Here is a 25,871-nt window from a genome sequence, read left to right as displayed (position 1 = left end):
GACTTTGTAGTATCATGAGCATTAATGCAGTGAGCACATCATCCACAAACAGGATTATTTGGAGGACCTCACTAACTTTCATGAATTCCTCTAGAACTTGGACTTCACACAAGCCATCCTCTATGACAGTGACAAAAACCAATGGTGTATATAGGCTCCTTGTTTTATGTCTCATCAGAGCATTATTGAATGAAATAGTTACATTGACCAAGGAATCTTATATTATCATGGCATATGAATGAGAGAGCGCCATGTTGAAAGAGAGCCTGCTCTACCACATCAGCTGCTTTTGAAAAAACAAGCATCACAGCAGGATTGTGTCTTCTGTACACCTTCTTTTTGTCAATTGTTTGTCAATAAAAGAATGATCTGATCTAGAAAGTCATTTGTGAAAAATTCCACTGCCTTTTCAAATTTTCATCAAGTATGCCCTCAGTGCTTTTGTAAATCATTTTTATAAAAGTTTTATGGAAATGAGAAAGTAGGCTTTTTATTTATGGTGATGAATGTCTTCATAGCCACCTAATTGGTGGTGATTTTTATTCTGTCTGTGACTTTTCTAATCATTGACTATCTTCTATTTTAGATTATCTTGAAAATTTGACCTTTGACACTTTCAAACTTGTATTACTTCTATCAGTGTGTCTTTTCCCCCTTGTCCTTAGTCTGGTCCCTTGTAATGCAAGGCTCTGCTGGGAGAGAATTTTAACTTAACCTTGCCTGATCTCAAGCTACCATATCCTGTACTATCTCCATCTAATACCAAAGTCTCCACCCCTTCTTTTTGGTAGAAATTTCACCTACTCTTCCCCAGTCTCAAATTACCCACCACATTCCACTGTCTTGACACCTCCATGGCATTTTTCATTTGCATACTCCCCCAACCCCTCTACTTTTTACCTTTAGGTCTTGGAATACCAGTCAGATGAGCACTGTCATTCCTGTTGAGACCTACTCGGTCAATTGCTTTACTATTACACTCATCATTCTGTCTAATGTCTCTCTCCAAAACACTCTTCCTTGGTCACCACTCCTATATGTGTCATCAGTTAGAGTGTAAGTTCTTTGAGGGCAGAGATTCACTTGCTTGCTTGTACCTATACTCCAAGAGCTTATCCCTGCATCTGTCACCTAGGAATCGCTTAATAAATGTGTTTTCCTGCATTCATCCAGCTCCTCTTTCTTCCTAGCTTTGTTTTTTGTACTATTTCTATCCCCTCACGTAGCATACCAGGGTAAGAACTGTTAAAGGGAAAATGTGATGTTTTGAATATCATTGCTAATGAAAATAATTTTTCATAGAAATTCTGACTGATTTTTTCTATTTATCCATTCGTTGTCCTTCTGGCTTCATCTTTAAATGTTTATGGAGTGATCAGGCTTGTTTGGTTCTCATGCCAATTTTTCCACAGACTTACTTTCCCTACCACAGTTTTTCATTGACTTCCTAAATGATGCTTCCTATCATTTCCCCCATCCTCTTCTGTAACTTTTTTACAAATAAGCTCGTATTCTAAACTGGTGTCAGCCTTAACTACCAAATGTCTCCTCACTTGGCCAGACCAAGTATTTGCTGCCAGAGCTAGGTTGCTAGGCTCTCCTGACCTTTTGGTTGGTTCAGTTAACATGCCTAGCCAATTCCACAATGCTGCCATTTCCTCTTTCCTTCATTGCTCCTGCCAAACCACAGTAGTGCTACTACACACATCCCACACTTTAGGAGAGGCAGAGCTGACATAAAAGGCTAGGCTTCTGCCATAAAAGAAAGACCATAGGGCTATTTTACTGAACAACTCAAATGGTTAATGAATCAGATGTTGTGATCTGGACATCAGTGTGTCTCTTATTGGCTCAATTCATTTCAGCCCAATATATAAGTGCCTACTATGTCCAAGGCCAGACAAGGTAAGTTAAAATGATGAACAACATTCAGGGTCCTCTCCCTTCCTCTCTTAGTCCACCTAATTTGCCTCTTTTGTTAATGATTCAGTCTATTCTTGGTTTCCCTCTAATCACTGATGCCCTAGGTATTCCCAGTTCTGACTTATTACTTTGATCAGTTTGTTGTACACCATTCCCCCTACAACAAGATTTAGCTGCTTTCGTCTGCTGAAATTCCCTAGTCCCAATTCTCAGGTATATTGTAATACAGACTATCCACCTGTTTCCACCTGCATTACACATAGCAGTGGTTGGTAGTAACTCCACTCTCCCAAAGCCACCAGGATTTCTTTAATAAGCCCTTTGAGGTAGACCCATGCTGTTCATCTCTGATTGATATATTAGTTGGAGACATGGGTTTTGAATTAGTCATATAAATAGCATAAGGGTCCTGTCCTTGATAGAAACAATCAAGCCTGTCACTGGTCTAAAAGATGAAGGAGCCTTTTCAAGAAAAATTGGATCTTAGGCATAAGGCTGATTGGTGGGTAATTGTTCTACCTTTGTGGATTGCCTCACATATGAAAACAATAAAAGAGAAAGATAATATAAAATATTAAAGCCTTAATTAGAATTGGATTGCCTGACTGTTTGCATCATACTTTGCCTCTGGCCAAGATCATGGTCCCACACCAGGACTTGGGTTCATAAACACATGCCAGCTTTGCCAGGCAATATCAAGAATAAGTTCTATCCTATCTAAACATCCCATTATTCAAAGTACTTGGCCTTTTCTTGCCTGTCTAGAAGAAGATAAGTATGTGGCTCAGTCATTGGCAGGAGCAGAGAGGAAATCTGATGCTCTGGCCAATGTTCTGTATCATGTAACCAGATACACTGAAGCATGAAGCTGAGTGTGCAGTGACAGGGAAAGACAGTCATCCATCGGTAACCAGAGGCCTATAGTACAACAGCAAGAGCCCTGGATTTGGAGTCAAAATACCTGAGTCAGTCTATCACTTGTTAAATGTGTGACTTTGGGTGAGTCACTGAAATCCTTTGGCAAAGTGATAGGCTCTCTTAGAGGTCATTGAAGCTCTTTGAGCATACCTTCCTTCATCTAATAAAATAGGAGAATAATATTTGCGTTTGCCCTCCCTTCCTCATAGGATTGTCATGAGGAAGTACTTTGTAAGCAATTAATGCATGCTCTGTCTTATCTGTGTAGCTAGCTAGCAAGCTATTTTTCTCTGTCTAGCTATCTAAACTATACAATGCTATAGAGATGAGAGCTAAGTTACTTTCTCTTTGGCCAGTATGAATTGAATGTTGATAACTTCCCCTTTCTGTAAGCTGAGGGTCACTACTCTTTCCAGAGCAGTATTTATTCATATAAATCAGTAATTCCTACCTTCTCTTCAAGTCAGGATTCAAAAAGGGGAAGGAAGTTCATCTGCTTTTCCTTCTCTATGATCCATGGATATCTGTGTTCAACTCTGTGATTAAATGACCCCTTTCTTGCTGTGGGTGATCATTTCCTGGGATACTATTCTACACACTAACACGGTTAACTGGGATTCTTGGAAGGCACTGCTTCCCTGTAGGAAAGGTGGGAAAGGAGGGTGGAGCCAACAGCTGGAGGAGTGGAAAAATGATTCATTAAGCCTTAGGGCCATCAGTCTTACCTGTAGCTTCAAACAGGCCAGGAGTAAGGCCCATGGAAAGTTTCTTTTGGCAGGAATGAAGTGAGAGGTACCAGAGGGAAGGACAGCTTTGACAGCAGAAAAGACAGGTAGTCAGCCCTTCCTGAACACTGGGGAATGACTTGTGATAAGGGTACATCTATTTAGAGCCATGGGCCCTGGGCTGAGGTTACACAGAGGTACTTGTCAGCTCATATACCAAAAGACACAAGCAGCTTTATGTGTACCTCGGGAATACATAAAGCCAAAGGAGAGGACACAAGGAGTAAGTCCATGGTGACACCCACTTTCAAGAGAAAGATCAAGTAGGTCACATGAGAAGACATGACTTTACCTATATGAAAATGATCTTATTTAAGGTGCTTATTTAAGACTTATTTAAGTCATTAAACATGACTGTTCTCTTAATTCATTAGTAAAGATTTTAATATTAATACTTTCTTCATTCCCTACCCAGGAAAGGGAAGGGGAACCATAAAATTCTCCATTAGAATGTGAACTCCTTGAGAGAATAAAGGGAGGAACCATCTGACATTTCAGTTTGGTTTGGAGAGAGAAAGAAAAATCAAATTCAAAGAAAGAATTAGAAATGGGAAGCTAGGTGCCCACTTGTGGCAACACTAACCTGAATTACTTAAACAAACTGGTAGTTCATCCTAAGGGGGAAATGGATAAGAGAACACACAATCCTCATTTCCTAAGGAAGTTTTTGTTGTTCAGTTGTTTCAGTTGTGTCTGGCTCTTTGTAACCCCATTTGGAGTTTTCTTGGCAAAGATACTGGAGTGGTTTGCCATTTCCATCTCTAGGTCATTTTACAGATGAGAAAACCTGAGGCAGATTAGAATTAAGTGACTCTCACAGGGTCACACAGCTATTAAGCATCAGAGGACAGATTTGAACTCAGGTCTTCTGGCTCTATCTACTGTGCAGCCTAGCTACCCTAAGGAAGTTTAACTGATATAAACCAGTCACTATAATAAAGAGACCAAAGAACCTAGAAACCAAATTATTCAGCAAGCCCTTGATCTGCTTACCAAGCAGAGAAATATGGCAGCCAAGGTTTAGGATATGAACACATTTGTAAAATCCTGAGAAGGAGGACAGAAGATTATGAAGTATTGCCTCATAAAGGAGAAGAAAACAATGGAAGGTGATGTAAATTCACAGAAAGCTTGGCAAAAGACCCAAAATCATCTTAAGAGGATTTAAGGATAAAATTCAAAGGAACATAATTGGAAAACCAATGGAAACGATCTCTAAAGGTTTCTCTTATAAACTTTTTCTCCTTCAATGAAAGTAGAACTACTGCATTTGGACTCTAGATGTTCGCATGAAGAGAAACACTCCCCAACCCCCAAAAAGGGAAAGATGAGAAGAGCAAATAGATTTACCCAAGAATACAGAAGAGGTCCATACTAGGAGTGACTTGAAGGAGAAATAGAAAGTGACATGTGCCAGGTGGAGTCAGACCTCCACCACCAACCCAACCAACAGTTCCCTTTAGACCCCAATGGAGGTAGCACAAGACCCTTAGCCCAAGAATCCTGAAGGTAGTAGTGCCCTCCATAGCACTGGCCTTGCTCCCGTCCTAGCCCCTACTGCTGTTATTAAGGGATAATGTACAATCTCCACCTGTGGGGAGGTGAGACTATGTTAGATCCCAATTCAGTAAATTCCAGTCTCCCCTTATAACCTCCAGGATGAAATATAAAGTCATCTATTTAGTACTCAAAGCCCTTCCTGATCTACCCTCCCAAACTATTGCCCACCCTTCTATTTACCCACCCCTCCTTCCTCCAGTTTTCTCTGTCAAAGATCACTGAGTGAAAATGCTTCTTAAAAAAACCAAACCTTTCCCACTTCTGAATATTGTAAAGCAAAGCAGTCTTTTAAACAGAGTTATAAGGCAATTTCCTCAGTGTTACAGTAAGATTTTTGAGCAAGTTCCTAAGCAAATGATATCATAAAAACATACTGAAGGAAATTATTTTGGGAGGTTTGTGAAGGCTAGATTAAATCAGGGAGAAATGAAAATTAAATAGGAAGCTAAGAAAGGAAGCAAAGTGAGGGCTGATTAGAGCCTGATGATTAGTGCCTGATAATTTTGGAAATGAAATTAAAAGGAAAAGCAGACTCAAGACATGTGGTAGCGAAAGAACCAACAGGTTACTTACTTGGTGATAAAATAGTGTATAGAGTTCAAAGAAAAAGAGGAATAGAAATTTATACAAAACATGAAAGCTCTGGGAACTAGGACCATGATAGGTCTCCTAGGAAGAGGAAAAGACGAAAGAACAAATTTTTGGAAACACATTGAACTCAGCCTTTAATATTACGTTCTAGGCATTAGTGGATATTCACATAGACAACTGGAAGCAAGAGTGGGGAGTGAGGACTAGAGGTGAAGATGTAGGAATTGTCTGTATCTAGTAAGAGTTAAAATGACATGAGCAAACGTGGTCCCTGTTTGAATATATATAGAAGGAGATGAGCTCTGGAGAATGCTAATGGTTGGTAGGTAATGGAAGGAAGCAGCAAAGGGAGCTAAGAAGTCATTGGGAACACAAGCAGATGCGGAGAACAGGATGATAAAGTCTATACAGAGTTGCAACCCAGAGGGAATGATCAAGAGTGTCAGAGACAGCTGAGAGGTCCTGAAAGAAGGGAACTGAAAAACACATAGTTAATAATAAATCATGCTTAAATAGGGTTATAAGGTTCTCAAAGTTTCCGTCCCCAAAAGCACGTGAGGTATGTAGTACAAGTATTATTTCTCTCAGTTTATAGATGAGGAAACTGCTGTTCAGAGCAATGAAATGATTTTCCTGCTATCATAGAGATAGTAAGTATAAAAGCTGAGAATGAAATCCAGACCTCCTAATTAACTGGCTTGCCTGCATCCAGTATCTCTAGTCATGAACTGATCTAGGTGATTTTCCCTGTTCAGGAATCTTCAGTGGCTCCCCAGTGCCTAAAATAAAATGTATTCTTCTCTATTATTTAGTCATCTAAAGTCTTGAATCATCTGGCTACAGTTTATCTTTCCAGGTTTAATTCACATTACTCCATCTCACAAACTCCCTGACAAACTGACCTACTTGTGGTTAACCTTGCCCAATATTTCACCTCCTTCTGTTTTTGCACCTTTGGACCCAGCTCTTGTTGTTCCCCATGCTTGCCATGTATCCTCTTCTTAGCTCCACCTCTGAATCCCTAAATTCCTTCAAGATACTTCCTCCAAGTACTGCCTCTCACCTGAGGCCTGAATTGTTCATTCTTTCTCCCTCCTGAAAGTGCATTGTCTTTGCTGTTTAGATTCTCTGATTTACTTATCTGTGTAAGGGTTTCTTCAGCTCAGATTTTGCCTTCACCACTCTCTCTGTCATCTTGAGCAAGCTACTTAACTTCTCTTAAGCCTCAGTTTCCTCTAGATGGCTTCTGAGGTCCCTCTTAGTTCTGTATCTATTATCTTGTACTCCTAAATTGTATCTCCCAGCCCCAGCAGAATATAAGCTCTTCAAGGGCACAAAGTATGACCTAGAACATTGTGTAATCCATAATAGCCACTTAAGAGATGTTTATTGAATTTAATTCCAAATCTAGTGCTCTTTCCATCAGACCACAGTGTTTCCATTAGCTATCCCCAGGGGGGGAAATGGTTTGCAAACATGGAGCAATTTATTATATATCTCTGTTTCTCTGGGGTTTGTTCAAGACATATGGATGGGTGGGGGGAGGGCAGGGAGAGGGCAGAGTTACCCATGGTGGTATAATTCAAGCTGTATTACAGCAAGGATGCCCCTATCAAAGGGTAACCCCTTGGCAAACCTGCCCCAATGTCACTGACAATAGACTTCTAGCTTTGGAGTAACTACTCTGGATTGGTGAAAAGGCAAGGCTTTTATTTCCAGACTGTTAAACAATGTTGGGAGGGAGGTTGGTGCTGGAGAAGGAGTATTGGATTTCAAGTCTGCAACCTTGGCTTCAACTGCAGGCAAGTTAGTTCATCAATCAAAAAAAGTATCTCTTAAGTACCTACTCTGTGCTAGGTACTATGCTATGTGATGGACATACAGAGACAAAAAGTGCCTGCACACTTCTCTCTCTTCTTCTCTCTTCATCTCATTAAGAGAGACCATGTATACACATAGAAATATACACAGAATATCTACAAAGGAAATGCAAGGTAGTGAGGGAGGGAGTATTGGAAAAGACTAATTGTGCTACATTTGAGTTGAGCATTTGAACTGAACCTTAATGAAAACTAGGAGTTCTAAAATGCAAGGATGATCAGGGAGTGCATTCAGGTATGACAGGTGGTCTGAGCAAAGGCAAAGAGATGGGAGATGAACTGTCATTAACCATGCTGAGTTTTTGTTTCATTATCTATGAAATGGGGATAATCAGGGCCACCCAGAGGATGGGCATGACCCTAGACAAATATTTTTGTAAGGTTCCTTTCTATATAAACAATTTCATTAAAAATGTGTTACAAGATTCATGGGCCCATGTTAGATACACTGATTTATCAATGAAGATTAAAATAATCTGCTTTCAACATGCACTTTTTTCATAACTATTATCATTTGAAATAGTAAATTGTACAGAGCCAAATTGAGTCTAAATCTGGGTAACTAGTGTGCATGCCACTATTTGTGTTAGAATTCCATGCAGTCTGGGCAAACATCAATGGTTAAAGAATGAATCCCTCAGCCTGCATTTCCTGTTGTTTGCAACACTATTCATCAAATATTCCTGGAAAATGGGTTATGCAATAAAGACTCACCTCATTCCTACACTGCCCACAGTCCCGCAACATGTTATAAATATCCATAATTTCATTTTCATAAAGTGTTTTAAACACCACTCAACAGTTGACACCTAGAAGTTAGGATATATTCAACAGCCCATTATCACTCCCAATAAGACCCATTCCAAGAAAAACTGAAAGTGTTACCTTTTTGGATTTTTTAAAGCAACAATATATTTTAAAGAATAAAACAGTGAATAAAACTTTGTCATAGATCAGGAACTTTGTTTTAGCATGTTTTCACATTTAAAATAAAGACCTCTCATAGAAGACCCTGATAATGATATTCATTTTTGTGACATAGATTATTTTAAAGATAATTTTTGTGGTGTTTTACACTAACATTTAAATTGTTATTTTAAAAATATTGTGTGTTATGTTGGTGGTCCAAATAAACCAGAGAATGGAATATTGGAACTGTGTTAACATTTTATAGTACCCTGTTTTCTGAAGTCTCAGATACAAGGCTTTCTCAGAATTAAAATAGTAATTACTTTGTATTAAATATGTAAAATATATCAAAATCATCATTTAAGAAAATTAAATCAAGTAGAACTTATTTCAGTTATTGATAGGAACGTCATCTTTTAAATGTGAAAGTTGCACAATACTTTGTTTTTGCACTGTTATATACAATAGTTTAAACATAGCAAAATGTGAAAAGTACGAAATGAAGATATCCCATTCTGTATATAAATTATGCTGTCTCTAAGATAGTATGTAAAAAGACCCTAGTCTATACAATATGATGTACTAGCATGCACACACATTTTGATGGAAACTCTCAGTCCCTTCTTTAAATGGGAAAACTTTAAAATTTAAGCTTATTACAGTTATAGTCATAACATTAATGATTATGATATAGTTTATTATTTTTAAATATTTTATTTTCCTGCAATTATATGTAAACACAATTTTTAACATTCATTTTTTTAAAATTTTGAGTTCCAAAGTTTGTCCCTTCCTTCCTCACTTCTGCTGTCCCTGAGATGGTAAGCAATTTGATATCAGTTATACATGTGCAATCATACAAAACATATTTCCTTATTAATCATGTTATGAAAGAAGACAAAGACCCAAAGGAAAAACAACACACACACACATACACACACAAAATGAACTAAAGTATATTTCAATCTGCATTCAGATTCCATCACTTCTTTTTCTGGAGGTTGATAACATTTTTTTTATCATGAATCCTTTGGAATTGCGTTGGATCATTATATGGCTGAGAATAACTAAGTTATTCATAGTTGATCCTCATATATTATTGCTGTTTCTGTGTACAATGTTCTCCTAGTTCTACTCACTTCACTTTGCATCAGTTTATATATGTCTTTCCTAAAATCCGCCTGCTTATCATTTCTTACAGTACAATCATACTCTGTTACATCCATATGCTATAACTTGTTCAGTCATTTCCCAATTGATGGGACCCCCTTGATTTCCAGTTTTTTGCCACTAAAAAAAACCTGCTGTAAATATTTTTGTAAAAACAGATCCGTCCCTCCCTTCCCCTCCCCTTTGGAATATAGTCCTAGTAATGATATTGCAGTATCAAAGGGGTATCACAGTTTGATTGCCCTTTGGGCATAGTTCCAAATTGATTTCCAGAATGGTTGAATCAGTTCACAATTCCACCAACAGGTGCATTAGTGTCCCAATTTTCCCACATCCCCTCCAACATTTATCATTTTCCTTTTCTGTCATAGTGGCCATTCTGTTAGATTTGAGGTGGTAGCTCAGAGTTGTTTTAATTGACATTTTTCTAATCAATAATGATTTAGAGCATTTTTTCATATAACTATAGATAACTTAAATTTTTTCGTCTGAAAATTGCCTATTCGTATCCTTTGACCATTCGTCAATTGGGAAATGATTGTTCTTATAGACTTTGACTCTCTTCTCTATATATTTCAGAAATGAGGCCTTTATCAGAGGCACACTATAAAAATGGTTTCTCAACTTTCTGTTTTCCTTCTATTTGTGGTTGCATTGGTTTTATTTGTGCAAAACTTTTTAAATTAATATAATCAAAATTATCCATTTTACCTCCCATCTATCTCTTATTTGGTCAAATTCTTCTCTTCTCTATAGATCTAACAGGTGAGCTATTCCTTGCTCTCCTAATTTGCTTATGCCATCACCCTCTATGTTTAAATCATGTACTCATTTTTACCTTATCTTGGTGTATGGTGTAAGCTATTGGTCTATAATTAGTTTCTGTCATATGATTGTTTTTGTTTTTGCAGCAGTTTTTGTCAAATGATGAGTGCTTGTCCCCAAGCTGCTATCTTTGGGTTTAGATTATCATATATTTTCAAAACAAATTTGAAGAAATATTGGCTAATATTGTGAATTAATAAGAATTTACTAAAGCATTCAGAATATTTGAGTCAATGTGGGACATATTAAAAATTCTAAGAAGCAAATAAGCATATATCTGAAGAGATTTAGAAGTCTTCTGAACTTCTAGAGAGGTGAAAAAACTGGAGAAATAGGGTGGAAGAGACAATTTTAAAAGGGTATATAGAATAAGATTAAGAAAGGGGGGGGGAGAGGAAAAGAGAGGGAATTTTAGATGGATGGGCAAAATAAGGAATAAGAGGGTAGGGGGAAAGACAAAATAGCAAGGATCAGGTATAAAGAGAGACTAAGAAGGGAAATGGTAAGTAAAAATAAGTTGGAGAGAAATTCGCAAATAGTAATTATAGCTTTGAATATGAATGGGATGAACTTAGTCATAAAATAAAAACAGATAGTAGAATGGATTAAAAATCAGAATTGAACAATATATTGTTTATAAGAAACACATTTAAGAATGTCAACGATTTTAGAAAAACATGGAACGACTTGCACAAAATAATGAAAAGTGAAATGAGCAGAGCTAAAAGAACATTGTACACGGTAAAAGCAACATTGTACACAGTAAAAGCAACATTGTACACAGTAAAAGCAACATTGTACACAGTAAAAGCAACATTGTTTCAAGAATGACCGAACAAATAAGCTATTTTGACAATTACAATTACTCAAATTAACTATAAAGGGCATATTAAGAAAGACACTATCTGTATCCAGAGAAAGAACTGATAAATAGAAGTATGTATAAAATAATTTTACATATATGTGTATATATACATACACATGTGTATATACATATATATGTATATATTTGTGTCTAATGGTAGTCATCTCAAGGGTAGAGGGAAAAAAGGGAAGAAAAAATGTACATGATAATTTTGTATATTTTAGAGGAATATTTATTGTGCACAATAAATTCCCAGTTTTATATGTAAACATCTTTTTATTGTACTGTTATAGAAATACTTGCTTTATTCCATAAAAAAATAAAATTAAAAAGAAGCAAATGCAAGATATGAAAAGCAGTTCACTGAAAGAATATGTCCTAATTTGGTTGTTGAGTCATTTCAGTTCTGTCTAACTCTCAGTGACCCTCTTCAGTTCAGAAGGTGGAATATTACTGACCAGGTTAGCCACACTAACACTTTTGTTTGTGACTCCCTGTTAGATCAGCATCAGTGAATACATTTCTCTTATTATATAATGTTATGTAATAACGAATGTGGTTCCTTGAGTCCACGTCATTGTGCTTTAGTGCACATTTATGTTATTGTTAAATTTATCATCCATAATGTTATACTCAGTCAACAGTATACGTTGTATTTTCAAGTAACTCATAATTTTTCTGTATTGAACAAGTGGAAACATTAAAGAGAAGCTAAATCACTCCTGTTCTCACTGTACAAGAAACCAGAAGACATAAAGACATTGCCACAAAGTAGAGAGAGAGCCTACAGTTCTCTTTGGGGAGGAGGATGGAATTGGAGGAATTGGCTTCATTACACACAAACAGAAGAACCATTCTTTCATGGGACACATTGCAATGCTCACTATTATCCTGAGCAAAAAAAACCACTATGAAAAATCAATGCAATCTCTTAGCCAACCTCTTTGAAGAGGATGAAGGAGTAGAGAAAATCTAGGAAGAACTCAACCAGACTCCCCTAAACTAAGTTTCTTTTTTACCTCAGCAATCAGTGACTTCCTTATAAAGACAGGCACAGGGGAGGGTACAAAAGCCATATAGGAAATGTGGTTTGGGATCAAGAGAAATGAAAGAGGCCAAAAGCCTTATATGTAAAAGCTTCACAGCTATCCAGTATAAATGCCATCTTTAAGAAAACAGCAGGGAGGTGATGGATGTGAAAACATCAAACAACATGACACAAAAGATGAAAATAACTCTATCTTTATAGACAGACAATGACTGGTTACTGACATGGTATCATTTCAAAATCTACTTCTTTTGTTCAGTCGGACCAGGGAATGGTTTTGACAAAGATCAAAATCAATACCAAATTAGAAATAAAAGAATAAACGTAAAGGGGGAATGTCATATGATTATAGTCATTTTAACCCCACCTGCTTAAATAAGCTGTTGACTCTAAAACTGGAAAATGGACAAAAGTGAAGACGATTATTTTGACTATCACCATTTCATCAAAAAGTCTGATATAAAATAGTTGACACAGCACAACTCCAAAAGTCCAGAAAATCTGTCAGCCACCAAACATTTGATCTTCTCATGAAGAATAAATAAGTGTCATGTAGTGGCCCATGTAGAGCTTAATGGGGAAGAACTGATCCCCAGAGGTCTTGGTATGATAGTTAAACTAAACCTACTAGAGAATATTTATAGGAAAAACTAGAAGGAAGACAGTAAATAAATGTGAAACAGAACAGGTATAGTGAGGTTTCTATAGTGACCTGCCCTCATCAACAAGGAGAAGGAAACCGCTGCATTTGGATTCTACCATGTTAGTACCTGATGAACAATGAGAAAAAGCAGAAGTGGCATTTAAGATGCAGATGAAAACTGATGGACCAGAACAAATATGAATCTAAAAATTCCACTCTGGTGGCAAAAAAAAAAAATCTTAATGACATTCATGGATCAATATTCATGACATCTCCAAGTGGGGATGATTCCAAAACAATGTAAAGAATCACAAACAATTCTTTTTACCAAAATTTCCAACCCCTGTGCCTCTTTAAAAAAATTCTGTAAATCTGTATAAGAATGGCCTATCAGACATCAAGGATGTTATGGATGAAAATCTAAGAAAGAAACAAAACTGCTGTAGACAACTTTCTATATCATCTTTGCTCATAAGGCAAAGAATTAAAGATCCCACTGTACCCACTGTTTGTCAGTTACAAAAAAGAGAGCTTGACTCAGTGGAGCAAAATGTAAATAAATAAACTCTCCCCAAATAAAGCATAGTCCATGCAAGATTCCATGTAAGATGTGATCACCAAGGTCCCTTTGTTCAATGATCACTAAATATCAGTCAAGAAAGGTATCCGACAGGATGACGTATGCTCATCAAAGACATTCTCTTGAACAGAATTCAGAACTCTTTCAAGTTCATTTTGGAATTTTGTGAGAAGTCTAAGAGGAAGACGAATTCCCTACTGACAGATTCTGTAGACTGTCTTTGTTTTTGTTGGTTCATGCTGCAAGATCTTCTTCATTAGCTCTCTGGTTAACACCCCCCCCCCCCAAATCAATCTAGCCATGCACATAGGAGAAATAAAGGAGATGAAGAATATATATTGCCAAGATTATGACATGAAGTTGGGCAGACAACCCATGGAGTTAGTCCACCAACAACTACATCATAGGCATGTGCTGAGTGATTAGCAAGGCCAAAAATTGGATAGGATGATAGGCTGAATGTTAGCTGGAAAAATGGGGAACTCTTTCAGTGATTTCAAACTGTTTGCTTCCACAAAAGCCCAACACCAGTATTTTCTAAGTTACGGTTACAGATCATAAAGCACCACAAATTCAAATGAATTCCAGTTGCAGATGACCCACAGAGCAAAGAAATGATGCATGATGAAGATAAGTGGTTGCAGCATATAAACCATATAAACAATGCTAACTTGTATGCAAATGGTGCCGTGAAAGACATCGTATCATAAGGGAAAAAGGAGGTGGGTCCACCATGTATTTGGGAAAGATATCCAAGTCCAAGCACTGACCTGGTAGCCACAACATATTATAAGAACCAGAGGAAGGTCTATAGCATGCTGAATGGATTCTTTAAGGAGGAGTTATGGAAAGACATAATCACATAGACTGAAAGGGTATAAATAAGTTGTCATCTGTGTGAGTGGAGGGTGAGAATCCACACTGATGACATTACACGTCCTCTGAAGGATTCATTGTTTAGTGATGTCTACCTATACTGTATTTAAAAAATCTTTGTTCTCCTTTTCTAAATACTGGAAATTTTCACTAATAACAGGTATTATATATATATATATATATATATATATATATGTATATATATATACATATATATATCCTTATATACTTAACTACTTTGATGGCTTCACATATATAGTCTTTAATTGTAATAAAACTACAACTAGCAATACATTCCATAGTGAGGTTCTGTGGAATAAAACCAGACAGTAGTCATGATGATCCATTAATTTAGATCCACTTTCCAATTGGGATTGGTTACTAGAGCCAAATCAATCACATGGCAGTCCACACCAGTTGTCAAGACCAAGATGCATGGATTGACCTTGCCACGTTCCATTTGTTTGCTGCCTGTAGACAGAGCTGAACTCCAGGGACAGTCCCAGTTTCTCTGTCAGTAGCCTCCCTGTGCAACGGAGATCATCTTAGCCAAGCATAAACCTAGTGTAAGAGCCAAGCCTTTCTTTCCCTTCTCTAGCACTGAGTAATGACTGCTTTCATGACCACACATGGATGATTGCCAATCCTGATGAGGTTATATTGAATCAACTTGAGTGGGGTCTTAAAGAATATTGATGTTAACGTATAAGGAAAAGCACTTAGAAAACGACTGGCAGGCCTTTATGAGGCCAATGTCCTTAATTGGAACATTTTTTTCCCCTTGTACAATTTCTTGGGATGGAGTCAGTGAGCTTTCCGTATGTTATTGACCTCTGTAGAGTTTTCCCCATCAGAAGCCCCTTCCCTGGGCAGTGTTCTGCATTCCCTAGGCAATTCTCCTGATGCTAATTTCCTCATGGTCAGTCTAGTGAAAGCTCATTCTGCAAACTGAGTATAAAAGTCTCCTGGTTTTTATTTGGAAACATTTGAACAGATTTTTTTTCCATTCCCTGTCTCTCATATATACTACTCCCTGCCTTTTCTTGTCCCTCTCCACCCCAACCCCCCAGTTTGGCAGCAGCAAATTAAGAAAGTGTATCTCAGGCAAGACACTTCTAATTGACTATAAGCTTGAATTTCCCAGTATTATATTGAGAAATGTGAGGGAATGTCAAGGTTCCCTTTCTCCAAACTCAAAAAGCATTGGTAGCCAACCATAGGTCACTCCCATCTGTCAATGTGTTTTCCAGACCTATTACCTAAGTGGCCAACTTTTCTCCCCCTTTCTTCTTTAGTTTTAATTGGTGACACAGTGAACCATATTAATCCAAGCAGCAATGACTGAGATAATCGCTCCCACCACTTTAACATAAGGGGTCATGGACAGGGTGACTTGTAGGGAAACAATGACATTGTCCTCAAAACTGTTCCTATTCCCTTACATAGTAATGCTAAATCATACATACGCTGGAGACTTAAACACGGCACAGTAGTTCATCAGAACACAAAGACACTTCAATTGTACCAAGGCTTTTCTCAAGCTGTTGCATCAGGTATGCTGCAGAAATTGCAGAAATGCACGAAAACAGATTTTTTTCTTTAATTGTTACATCAATAAACAGCACTGAGCAAGATAGAAGAGCCAAGAACCAAGCTATTGCTACATGTCCATTCACTTTCTACTGCCTTCCTCTTAATGAAGAAGAAACTAATGGTGCATGCCATACATTTTTCTATCCCTAGTAAACGGTGAGCTCCCTGAGGTCAGGGACTGCTTCATTTTTATATTTGTATCTCTAAGGCCAAGAAGGCTGTTTCACATGTAGTAGATAGACTCTTCAGTTTGAATTGAATACAGAAACCTAATGCTGGTTTCTGAGATTGTCATAGGAACTCATGAGGTACAAAGTCAGAAATTCCAAATTTAACTCTCTTATTCTCAAGTCTGGTGACCATCTGCCTGATTTAGGGATCAGCCAGTGACTTCCAGAGGATAATCTGGCTTACACCCCGGATTGCAATGCTTGTGGTTTTGTATCTCCCTTTCTTTGGGTGTCTTTTTGTTTTATCTGTTCTACTCACATTTTCCCCTTTTTGCTACCCTAGTCATTATGGAGCCTTGCACAGCAGGCAGGCACTTGATAAATATTTTTTGAATGAATGATGCCTGGGGATGCACATGATTAAGATGGCACTTTATGTAGAATAGCTGGATGACAAATTGCCATTTCCTGGGTTGGGACAGTCTACTAAGTAACAATTGATACACACAACTAATTTAAAGTCAGTTAATTCAAAGATCAAACAGTTGCTCCCAAGAACCCAAGCCTCAGAAGAATATTGTTGTTGTTTACTATGGTGACTTATAATTACTACTATCACCACCACCACCACCACCACCACTACTGCTACCACTACCACTACTACTACTACTACTACGACTACTACTGCTACTACTACTACTACTGCTACTGCTACTACTAATACTGAACTCAGACTTTCTGGACTTCAAGTCTAGCAGTTTATCCACTGTGCTGTCTAACTTAAATCAAGAAGTGGGGGATTCTCTGTGTACACTTAATTGAGCTAGTTCTGCTCTATCTGCATATCTCATTCTGGTAGCAACAATAAATTAAGAAAAAAAGTTCTAAACTATTTAAGGAGTCATTTTCCTTCTGTCAATTTGACAGGTAATGACCAAGAAGGAGGACATTTTCAGTGCCTGGAATTCATGTCTTCATCATGTCACTTCCTTGTCCCTGGCGCATATACACAGAGGTCAGTTGGTGTTTATTGAATTTATAATCTGTGAATGACATGATGATCCTGAAGGTTATTTGAGTAACATGACTTTCCCCATTAGGGACATGAGTGTTTCCAAACATTAACGTCCTAGTCCAGGAGTGAGGCATTTCAGTCAGAGACTTGGCAAACCTCTTGGAGAGCCTAAAATGTTGACTTTGAGGCCCCCTGAATCACTTACTGAAGTTAGAACATGGGACTTTGTGTGCTAAATGAACTGATATTCAGCAGGAACATCTAGCAAAGTGAAGCTTGTCAAAGCCAGTGTGAAGAGCACACTGAACAGCTCACTTGACATAACTTGAAACAATAGAATGTTCTACCAAAAGGGAGCCAGTTGGCAAAGATCCACGTGGCACAGAGCCCGAATCACATCACAAGAAGACTGTCATTGGTCAATAAATAAATTCAAGGGCATATCTACAGATAAAGTGAGATTGTTTTAATAGGGTCACTGCCTGAAGAATTTTAAGTACCAGAACTAACAGCTTAGGCCTAATCCTCAGGTTAGTGGGTAACTTGTTCAGCCCTTTAAACAACATTCATTTCAGCCTGAGAGAGCACAAAAGAAAAAAAATCTACCATGTCACTGAATGTGAACCTAAATAAGAGCCATGGAAGAGAGGAGCAAGGCAGCAGGTTGCCATCAGAATGATTGTTTAACTTCAGGTAAAAACTGATAATGACAACCCTAATGGGTGGAGGGGTGGTGGTAGAGAAGATGACATGAAATGACCAAGATATTGTCAGTATTTACGCCTGAGGGATTTCTGTAATACATATAGTTAGAAATTCCCAGTTGACATCACATCTCTTTTGGACAGTTTTAGTCAATTATGCGGTCTCCAGATGGAGACCTGTTAAATACTTAGAAATGTGATTGTCATTATTCAGAAATATTAAAGAATGACTCTCAGGTATCTATGTCACCACCAGAAATATGACAGTCAAGGTTTGAATAAAGAAATTGATATCCAGGGACTACAGAAAGAAAAAAAAACCTAGTTCCATTGCCTGAGGTTTGGGGGCATTTAAAACCTCACTCTTACTATGTAAGAGGAAAAGAAAGTGAGCCCAAACCAAACTGATTTCAGTCTCTGAAAGCCTTAAAATGATTAACCATGAGGAAATGCCAAGTGTTTGATGTGGCCAAAGCACATATAAAATCAAAACAGATTCCAGGCCATTCTACTTGGCTAACAGCAGTAACAAAAATGATTAAAGACCTTCAGGAAATTTATCTAAGGAGTATTAAAATGCAAGTCAAGTGGAAGGGATTCTGACCTATCAGGTAACTGCAGAAAAACTAAAATCTATGCTATTATAGCATTCAAGGATCATAGAAATGTACTAAAAATAGAAAAATGGGTTAATCGTTGTAATAGTTTGTTTTTTTTTAAGATAGGAATGCTCAGAGCATGTGTAACAATCAAATGAAGAATTCCCAGTAGACAGTGATGAATTTGCTCAAGCAGCTGTTAAATTCAAACTAGGAAGAAAAGCATCCTGAAGAGACCCCCAAAGGAATTTGGATCAGAAATACAAGCAGATAGTCTGACTTGGGTAATCAAAGCCCCGAATAAAAGAGAATACAGTGAAGGGAAAGGGAAAGGAAAAGGTTAAGATTGAGAATGACATTGTCCAGCATTATCAAGAGTGAAAGACCTGTGACTCTATCAATCTCATTAGAAATATAATCTGGCATGAATGTTAACTAGTTAGCAAAAGCTTAAGGAGAAGACTGTTTTAAAATACACTTTTAAACCAATCCAGAGATTTCAGGATATGCTAGAGTTGGAAAAATCTAGAGCTGAAAGGGACCTTAAACATCCTCTTAATCCAATTATCTCATTTGTTAAGTAGGGAAAGAAGTAGAGTTTAAGTGACTGCCCAAGTTCATACAAGTGCTATATAACAAGGCCAGGATTCAAACCCAAGCTTTCTGACTCTAAAACCAGTACTTTCCCCCACTATACTGTTTCAGAACATTAAACCATTAAACAGATGACTATTTTCGCAAATAAATATAGCTACCATTTCCATAGATTTTTGTAAGACATTCATTGTCTTCAACTGTGTCTAACTTTTCATGACCCCTTTGGGGGTTTTCTTGGCAAAGATACTGCAGCAGTTTGCTATTTCCTTCTCCAGCTCATTTTATAGATGAAGAAACTGAGGTGAACAGGGTTAAGTGACTTGCCTAAGATCACACAGCTAGTAAGTGTATGAGACCAGATTTGAACTCAAGAAGGTGAGTCTTCCTGACTCCAGGCCTGGCCCTCTATCCACTGTGCTACCTAGCTGCCTCATTTGAAGCATGCATTAACGTCTTCGGTCTTCAGAATAGCCTGTGAGGTTATTATCCACCTCTTTTTTTTCAGATGAGGAAACAGGCTCAGAGACATAAACTGACTCAACAGTATCACGTAGCGGGTGTCAGGGATTAGATTCAAACTCAGATCCTCCTGATTCAAAACCCAGTGTACTCATTCCCCTTCATCATGCTGCCTCTTATGCAAATTTTCCCTTATAAGACTTGTGAGATTTATAGCTTAGAAAGTAGAAAACCCCAATCTTGGTCCCTAACAAAGAAGTTAGAATGTCATTATTAAAAACAATATGTATTTATAATTAGAATGTATAACAGTGACAACTTCTGGCCATCAGAGGATTAATTCCTAAGCTCCCTAGAGCATGTTGGTTCTGAACCAGTTTGTTCACTTGTTATTAAAAATTCAATCACATTTATTATTAAAGTATTATACCAACATTTTCAACCAAAACCATTCTTTTCAGTATTTTTTTTAACATTCTCAGCACTTTTCCCAGTCTATTTTTTCTCCTTTTGCTAATAGTGTTATTCCTTATAGAAGCTGCACCCAGACTTGGTCTCTAGGTTTGGCATTTATCTTCTCCGAGACATACTCTTCACCATCCCACATGTGTTGTAATATCATGCCAGCTTGGGGAAAGAAAATGCCATGGCCTCAGATAAACTTACACAAGTCCTGCTCAAGTTTACATGCTGGTGGGAAGTGCATGATCCATTCCCATAAAATAGATGGAAGCCTGATACAAAACCTTTCAAGTTACTACAGTCTTAGTTAATCCATAAAGGAAATCTGAGCCCCTTCAGGGAGCCAGAGGCATGGATCATTAGGAGTACATCAGCTCCCTACAGTTTACCATCCCTTCTCTCCCCACCCCAACCCCGCATACCACAGTCTTTATTTTTTTCTACTATCATCATACTCTGTTGCTTTTGTGAAGTGGACCTGATGCTTATGTTGAGGGATATTTGCAACATGTCTGACACTTGCAAGTTATTTGATTCTGGGCAAGTCAGTTAACTGCTCTAATCCTCAGTTTCCTCATCTGTAAAATGGAGATAATAATAGCACCTATCTCCCTGGGTTGTTGTGAGGATCAAATGAGTGAATAATTATAAAGTGTTTAATGCAGTGTATTGGCCATTATTATTGTTATTAATGAACTCACGAATGCAAAGTGCCTTGGAAATTTTTAAGCCATCACACTTAGCTCTTAATTTTATTTTTATTTTTTACTTTTATTCTCTTGCCTTTCCTCTAGCTGCTCAGAGGTCTAAAAGACCTGGGGAGAGATAGTTACAGTTCCCAAAGAGGCAGAAAAGGAGTACTTAGGAAGTTGTGGATGCTTAGATAACAGCATTTAAGCAGAGGAGAGGGAAGAGAACAAGGTCAGAAGTCCAAGGCATGGGGAGTGTTCAGGTGGAGCATTAAACTGCTTTTTACCCCTGTGCCCCCACCAGAAGATGCTTTCAATAAGGAGGGGGAAAAGGAGCTGTTAGGAAAGATTGTAGAATAGTCAAAGGAGCCCTCTACTTGTAGTCAGAGGGCGTAGATTCAAATCTAGGTCCTGCTACCTACTAAAACTCGTGTGAATTTTGTCAAGGAACTTTACCTCCCTGAGTTTGTTTCTTCATCTGAAAAAACGTGAGGGGCTGGTGTTTAGGGATTTTTATCTTAGAGCCCATAAATTTGTTTTAACATTATTTTGCTAACCATAGTTCAATATAATTGACTTCCTTTGTAATGCTATGTATTTTATTTTATAGATTTAAAAACATTACTCTGAGATGTGGTTGATTGGCTTTACAAAACTGTTAAAGAGATCCAGGATGGGAAAAAAAAAGGTTAAAAACCCCTGGTCTTTAAAGTTCTGTCTAGTCTTAAATGATCCTGCCCAATCTCTCAGGATAGACTACCGGTTCCCACAGGTTCCCTATGTATCTTGTCACAGAATAGATATTGCAAGTCAGCATCTATTGCTGGTAAATATCATTATCATACCTGAATTTAAGAATTATAATTTTAAATATTGTATAATGACCAGGAAGGGGAAGCACCTAGGTAAGTGTTTGCACACTTCAAAGGGGTTTATGAAAACAGACCAGACTTCAGATCTCTAATATTACAGGTTCCGGACAATGCAAACAGAAAGGGCCCTCCATCTTCCTTCCTCTGCTGACATGTGAAAGCTATGGGGATTGCCTTCTGTAGAGGAGGAAAGCCAGGGTGCCTTTTTATTTGAACTGCCCTTGTATGTGCTACATTTGAGAGATGGTGGCAAAGGCAGAGTTGAAACTCTAAGTGGAACTTCCTTTGTTAGGCAGGACCATAGCTGGCCTTGGAGGCACTTTGTTCTAAGTCATCATTAGGCTTCTTTTATAAATGGCCGTGCTTCAGAAAAGCATCATTGACCTTAGTGCATTACGGTGTATAAATACTTGCTTTGTCACACTCTTAGAGTACTCAGGAAGCACAAGACAGAAGATTTACCTTTTAAGTTGTTGGGTTTGTTCTGTTATTTGGCTGATGAGCAAAATAGAAACCATGTGAAAATGTTTCCAGGCCGAAGACTAAAGAAAGAAAGAAAAAATGCTTGTACAGGTGGTACAGCCCCAAACTGTGTTGAGGTTGAAGGATTTGGCTTATTTTCCCCCTTGGCCTTCCCTTCTGAGGAAGCTACAGGCAGGAACTAATCTCAAAATTGGAGGACCCTTTATTATTATTAATTTTTTAATGCAATAAATAATGGCTTAATGCCATTTAATAGATTTTACCCTATCAAATATTCATAATCTCTAAACTACATGAATTGGAAAGTTTCTAAAATAGAGAAACCTCACAAATCATACGTATTGTTCTTGTTGTCCTATATGCTGCTGGGTTGTACCAAGGATGTACCAGGAGGTCTACTACTACTAGAGGATGAAATTACATCCTAATACATTTATTCATTGCCAAAAGGAGTTATTTTATTCCCTAGTATAATATAAAAGAATAATAAAAAAGATAGCAATTTGTCCCAGAATATTTCTATATGAATCCCTTTGAAATAGATAAGAAGAATGACATAAAGAGAGTAATGATATTTGGTACCTATGTAATACATTCATTCAGTATCATTTATTAAACTAAGCCAAGCATTGGGCTAGCAGATACAAAGACAGAAACAAAACAATCCCTGCTTTCCAAAAGCTTTACTGGTGGGAAAAGGGGGGTTACAACATGTCCCTAGATACATTTGCATACATTGTCTGATTCATGGGATTGGATAAACTGGTACATATTATAGTCAACAAACATTGATTATTTTCTATGTGCCAAACACTGTGCTGAGTGCTGGGGATTCAAAGAAAGGCAAAAACTAGGTCCCTGCCCTCAAAGAGTTCATATTCTAATGGTGAAAACAGTATGGGAAATATTTGCTATGTATAAGTTACCTAAGTAGGTAGGTAGGTAGATAGATAGATAGGTAGATAGATAGATAGATAGATAGATAGATAGATAGATAGATAGATAGATAGATAGATAGAGTAAATGGAAGATGAGACACCTATAGAAACCTCAGTTTTAGGCACACTGTTTACATCATTTCAATCGAGACCTTGAGTTTTCCCCTCTCAGACCTTCATTGTCTTCCCCCTCCACCTTCAGAGCAAGCATGGAGTGAAGGTTAAGTTTATCTGGGCTTTTGAGCTTTAAGTGCTCTCTCCTAGAGAGTGCCTGCCTTCCTCCTGCCCTCTGAATAAGAGTTGTTTCTTTCCAAGGCTTAATCACAAGTCATGATTTACTTCCTGGTCACCCCAGGGAGCAAAGCCCAGGAGTTCCTCTTCGTAAAGAGTGCTATCTTTAGAGAATCCTTCTATGAATTCTCCTTTGAAGGTGGAAAGAATTGATGAGGTAGGTGTATGACAAATGACCAGATTGCAAGGCTGCTTATCTTTTTCATTGTTGTAGTCCTTTGAAGGGAAAAAAAAAGAAAAAGAAAAAAGTCTCTTCACAGAGAACAATGCAGGACATAGCTTAGTGGTACTTGACCCAACCTCTCTGGAGGGCCAATTACAATTTCCAGGTATTTCCTTTTTTTCTTCTTATTGTTGCTTTTTTTAATGAAGTATTCCTATGCATCAGCTTTGGTTTCCCCCCCTTTGCTCCCATCTCAGAAATAGTTTGCAATCTCTTAACACTAGAAGGCAGAGTTGAAACTCTAAGTGGGACTTCCCTTGTTGGCAGGGCTGTATTTGACCTCGAAGGCATTTTGTTCCCATTCATCAGGTCTCTTTTGTAAATGACTGTACTTGAGAAAAGCAAAAATTTATTCAAAAATGTGTTCAGTCCTTTAAGATATTCCTAAATTCTGGTCTTTTAAATTAATTAGCAGTTGAATTTAAATTAAGCAGCTTTATAAACTGGATTAGGAACTCTACAGGAAATAGAAAGTTGGTGCTGGTGTACCTCAGTTTCCACATCTGTATAATAATTAATAATAATAATGACTAGCATTTATATAGCACAAAAGTTTGCAATGTGTTCTACAAATGTTATCTCATTTATACTCACAATAACCACAGGAGATAGGTGCCGTTATTCTATTTTACAGATGAGAGTACTGAGGCAGACAGAGATTAAGTGACTTGCCCAGGATCACACAGCTGAATAAGTGTAAAAACTGGACTTCAGCTCAGGTCTTCCTGACTCAGGCTACACTGCTCCATCTAGCTGTCTAATACTTTCACTACATATGTTACAGGGCTAATATTGTAACTGTAAATCCACACAGAAATTTGAGCAGACAATATCAGTGTGTATAATAGTAGCATGTTGACTTCCTTATTTAACTTGGACTCCCTTATAATCATGTAAAATATGAGATGTGCTGTTTTTATTGTTTTTCACATGCTCACCCTTAGTGAGTTCTTCCTTACCTTCATGTCCCCTCCAACCCGGAGGAGAGGCTGGAAGGAGCCATTCATTTGAGTTTCCCCTACTCTCCGTTCTTCCTCTTTGGATGTATCTTTTGCCCTATAGTTTTCTTTCACATTTCTCTCCCAGTGTGTCATCGAGAACATTTGAATTTTCTGGTTGTTCTTTTTGTTAGCAATTGTTTACTCCTTAGTCAGTCATGGCCCCGTGACATTTAAATTTCAGAGTGAGAAGTTTAGTGTCTGACAGAGCTTACAACAATACATCTGAGAAAAAGTTCAGGGCAATTTGTTGTGAGTATTTTGTTGTAGTGATACATCGCAAAGGAATGGTGCTCAAGAATGAAAAGGTTATTAATAGATTTGCGTCTTAGCCATGTGTTGTGAATAGAGAAGGAAGCACAAAACCTGTTGTCCTAAGTATCCAACACAATGCCTTGCCCATAACAGACACTTAATAGATGTTGACAGAATTGAATTGACAAAGATTTTACATTTAAATATTAATGCCCATTTTTCTTGAGAACCCTATTGCCATATCTAATATTAGTTCACCATTACAAAATGAAATAGACTACTATATAATTTAATTCTTTTTTTTTTTTTTGACAAGTTCAGTTTTAAAGACCAACTACCTTAAGTTCAGGATAAAGTAAGTGTGACCAGACAAAAAATTGTGTGCCAAAGGTATGGGTTTTTGAGACCTGCAAACTCAATGTGAGTCAATGATGTGATATGGCAATCACACCAGCCACCATATTATCTTAGAATGCATTAAATTAAATTTGGTAAACATTTATTAAGCACCTTCTATGTGTCAGGCACTGTGCTAAGTACTGGGGATACAAATAAGAAAAAGAAAATAGTTCTTTCCACCAAGGGATACTGGAGTTGAAAGAGACTGAGCTTCTTGCAGATGGGAAATGGAAGCATTAATGAGATAGTTGTTCAGTCATGTCTGACTCTTTGTGACCCTGTGAACCAACTGTCCATGGGGTTTTCTTAGCAAAGATGTTGGAATGGCTTGCCTTTTCCTTCTCTAGTTTTATGCAGGCAGGGATTAAGTGATTTGCCTAGGATTACACACCTAGTAAGTGTTTGAGGTCATATTTGATATCTGGTCTCTCCAACTCCAGACCCACTACTCTCTCCACCTAGCTGAGATATAGAGTCATAATAGATGAGAGCCCCATTGTATCTGATTGTAGACTATGTCTTTAATATTGTGTTAAAATATGAGAATTATA

General features: G+C 37.6%; 1 protein-coding gene and 1 long non-coding RNA gene across 6 annotated transcripts in view; one reads left to right on the top strand and one right to left on the bottom strand.

Moving 5' to 3' along the window:
• Nucleotides 1–25,871, top strand: part of ACOXL (acyl-CoA oxidase like) — a 572,636-nt gene that overhangs the window by 444,522 nt on the left and 102,243 nt on the right. For all 5 annotated transcript variants that reach the window (XM_072636271.1, XM_072636277.1, XM_072636298.1 and 2 more), the window contains exon 16: nt 17,264–17,351. In XM_072636271.1, coding sequence (XP_072492372.1) covers nt 17,264–17,351 — 88 coding nt within the window. The remainder of the gene's footprint in view (nt 1–17,263; nt 17,352–25,871) is intronic.
• The window catches only part of LOC140521371 (uncharacterized), a 180,831-nt gene that overhangs the window by 97,359 nt on the left and 57,601 nt on the right, over nt 1–25,871 (bottom strand). The window lies entirely within an intron of this gene.

The sequence above is a fragment of the Notamacropus eugenii genome, chromosome 1 (genome assembly GCF_028372415.1).
Source record: "Notamacropus eugenii isolate mMacEug1 chromosome 1, mMacEug1.pri_v2, whole genome shotgun sequence".
Lineage (NCBI taxonomy): Eukaryota > Metazoa > Chordata > Mammalia > Diprotodontia > Macropodidae > Notamacropus > Notamacropus eugenii.
This window is presented reverse-complemented; position numbering and strand designations above follow the sequence as displayed.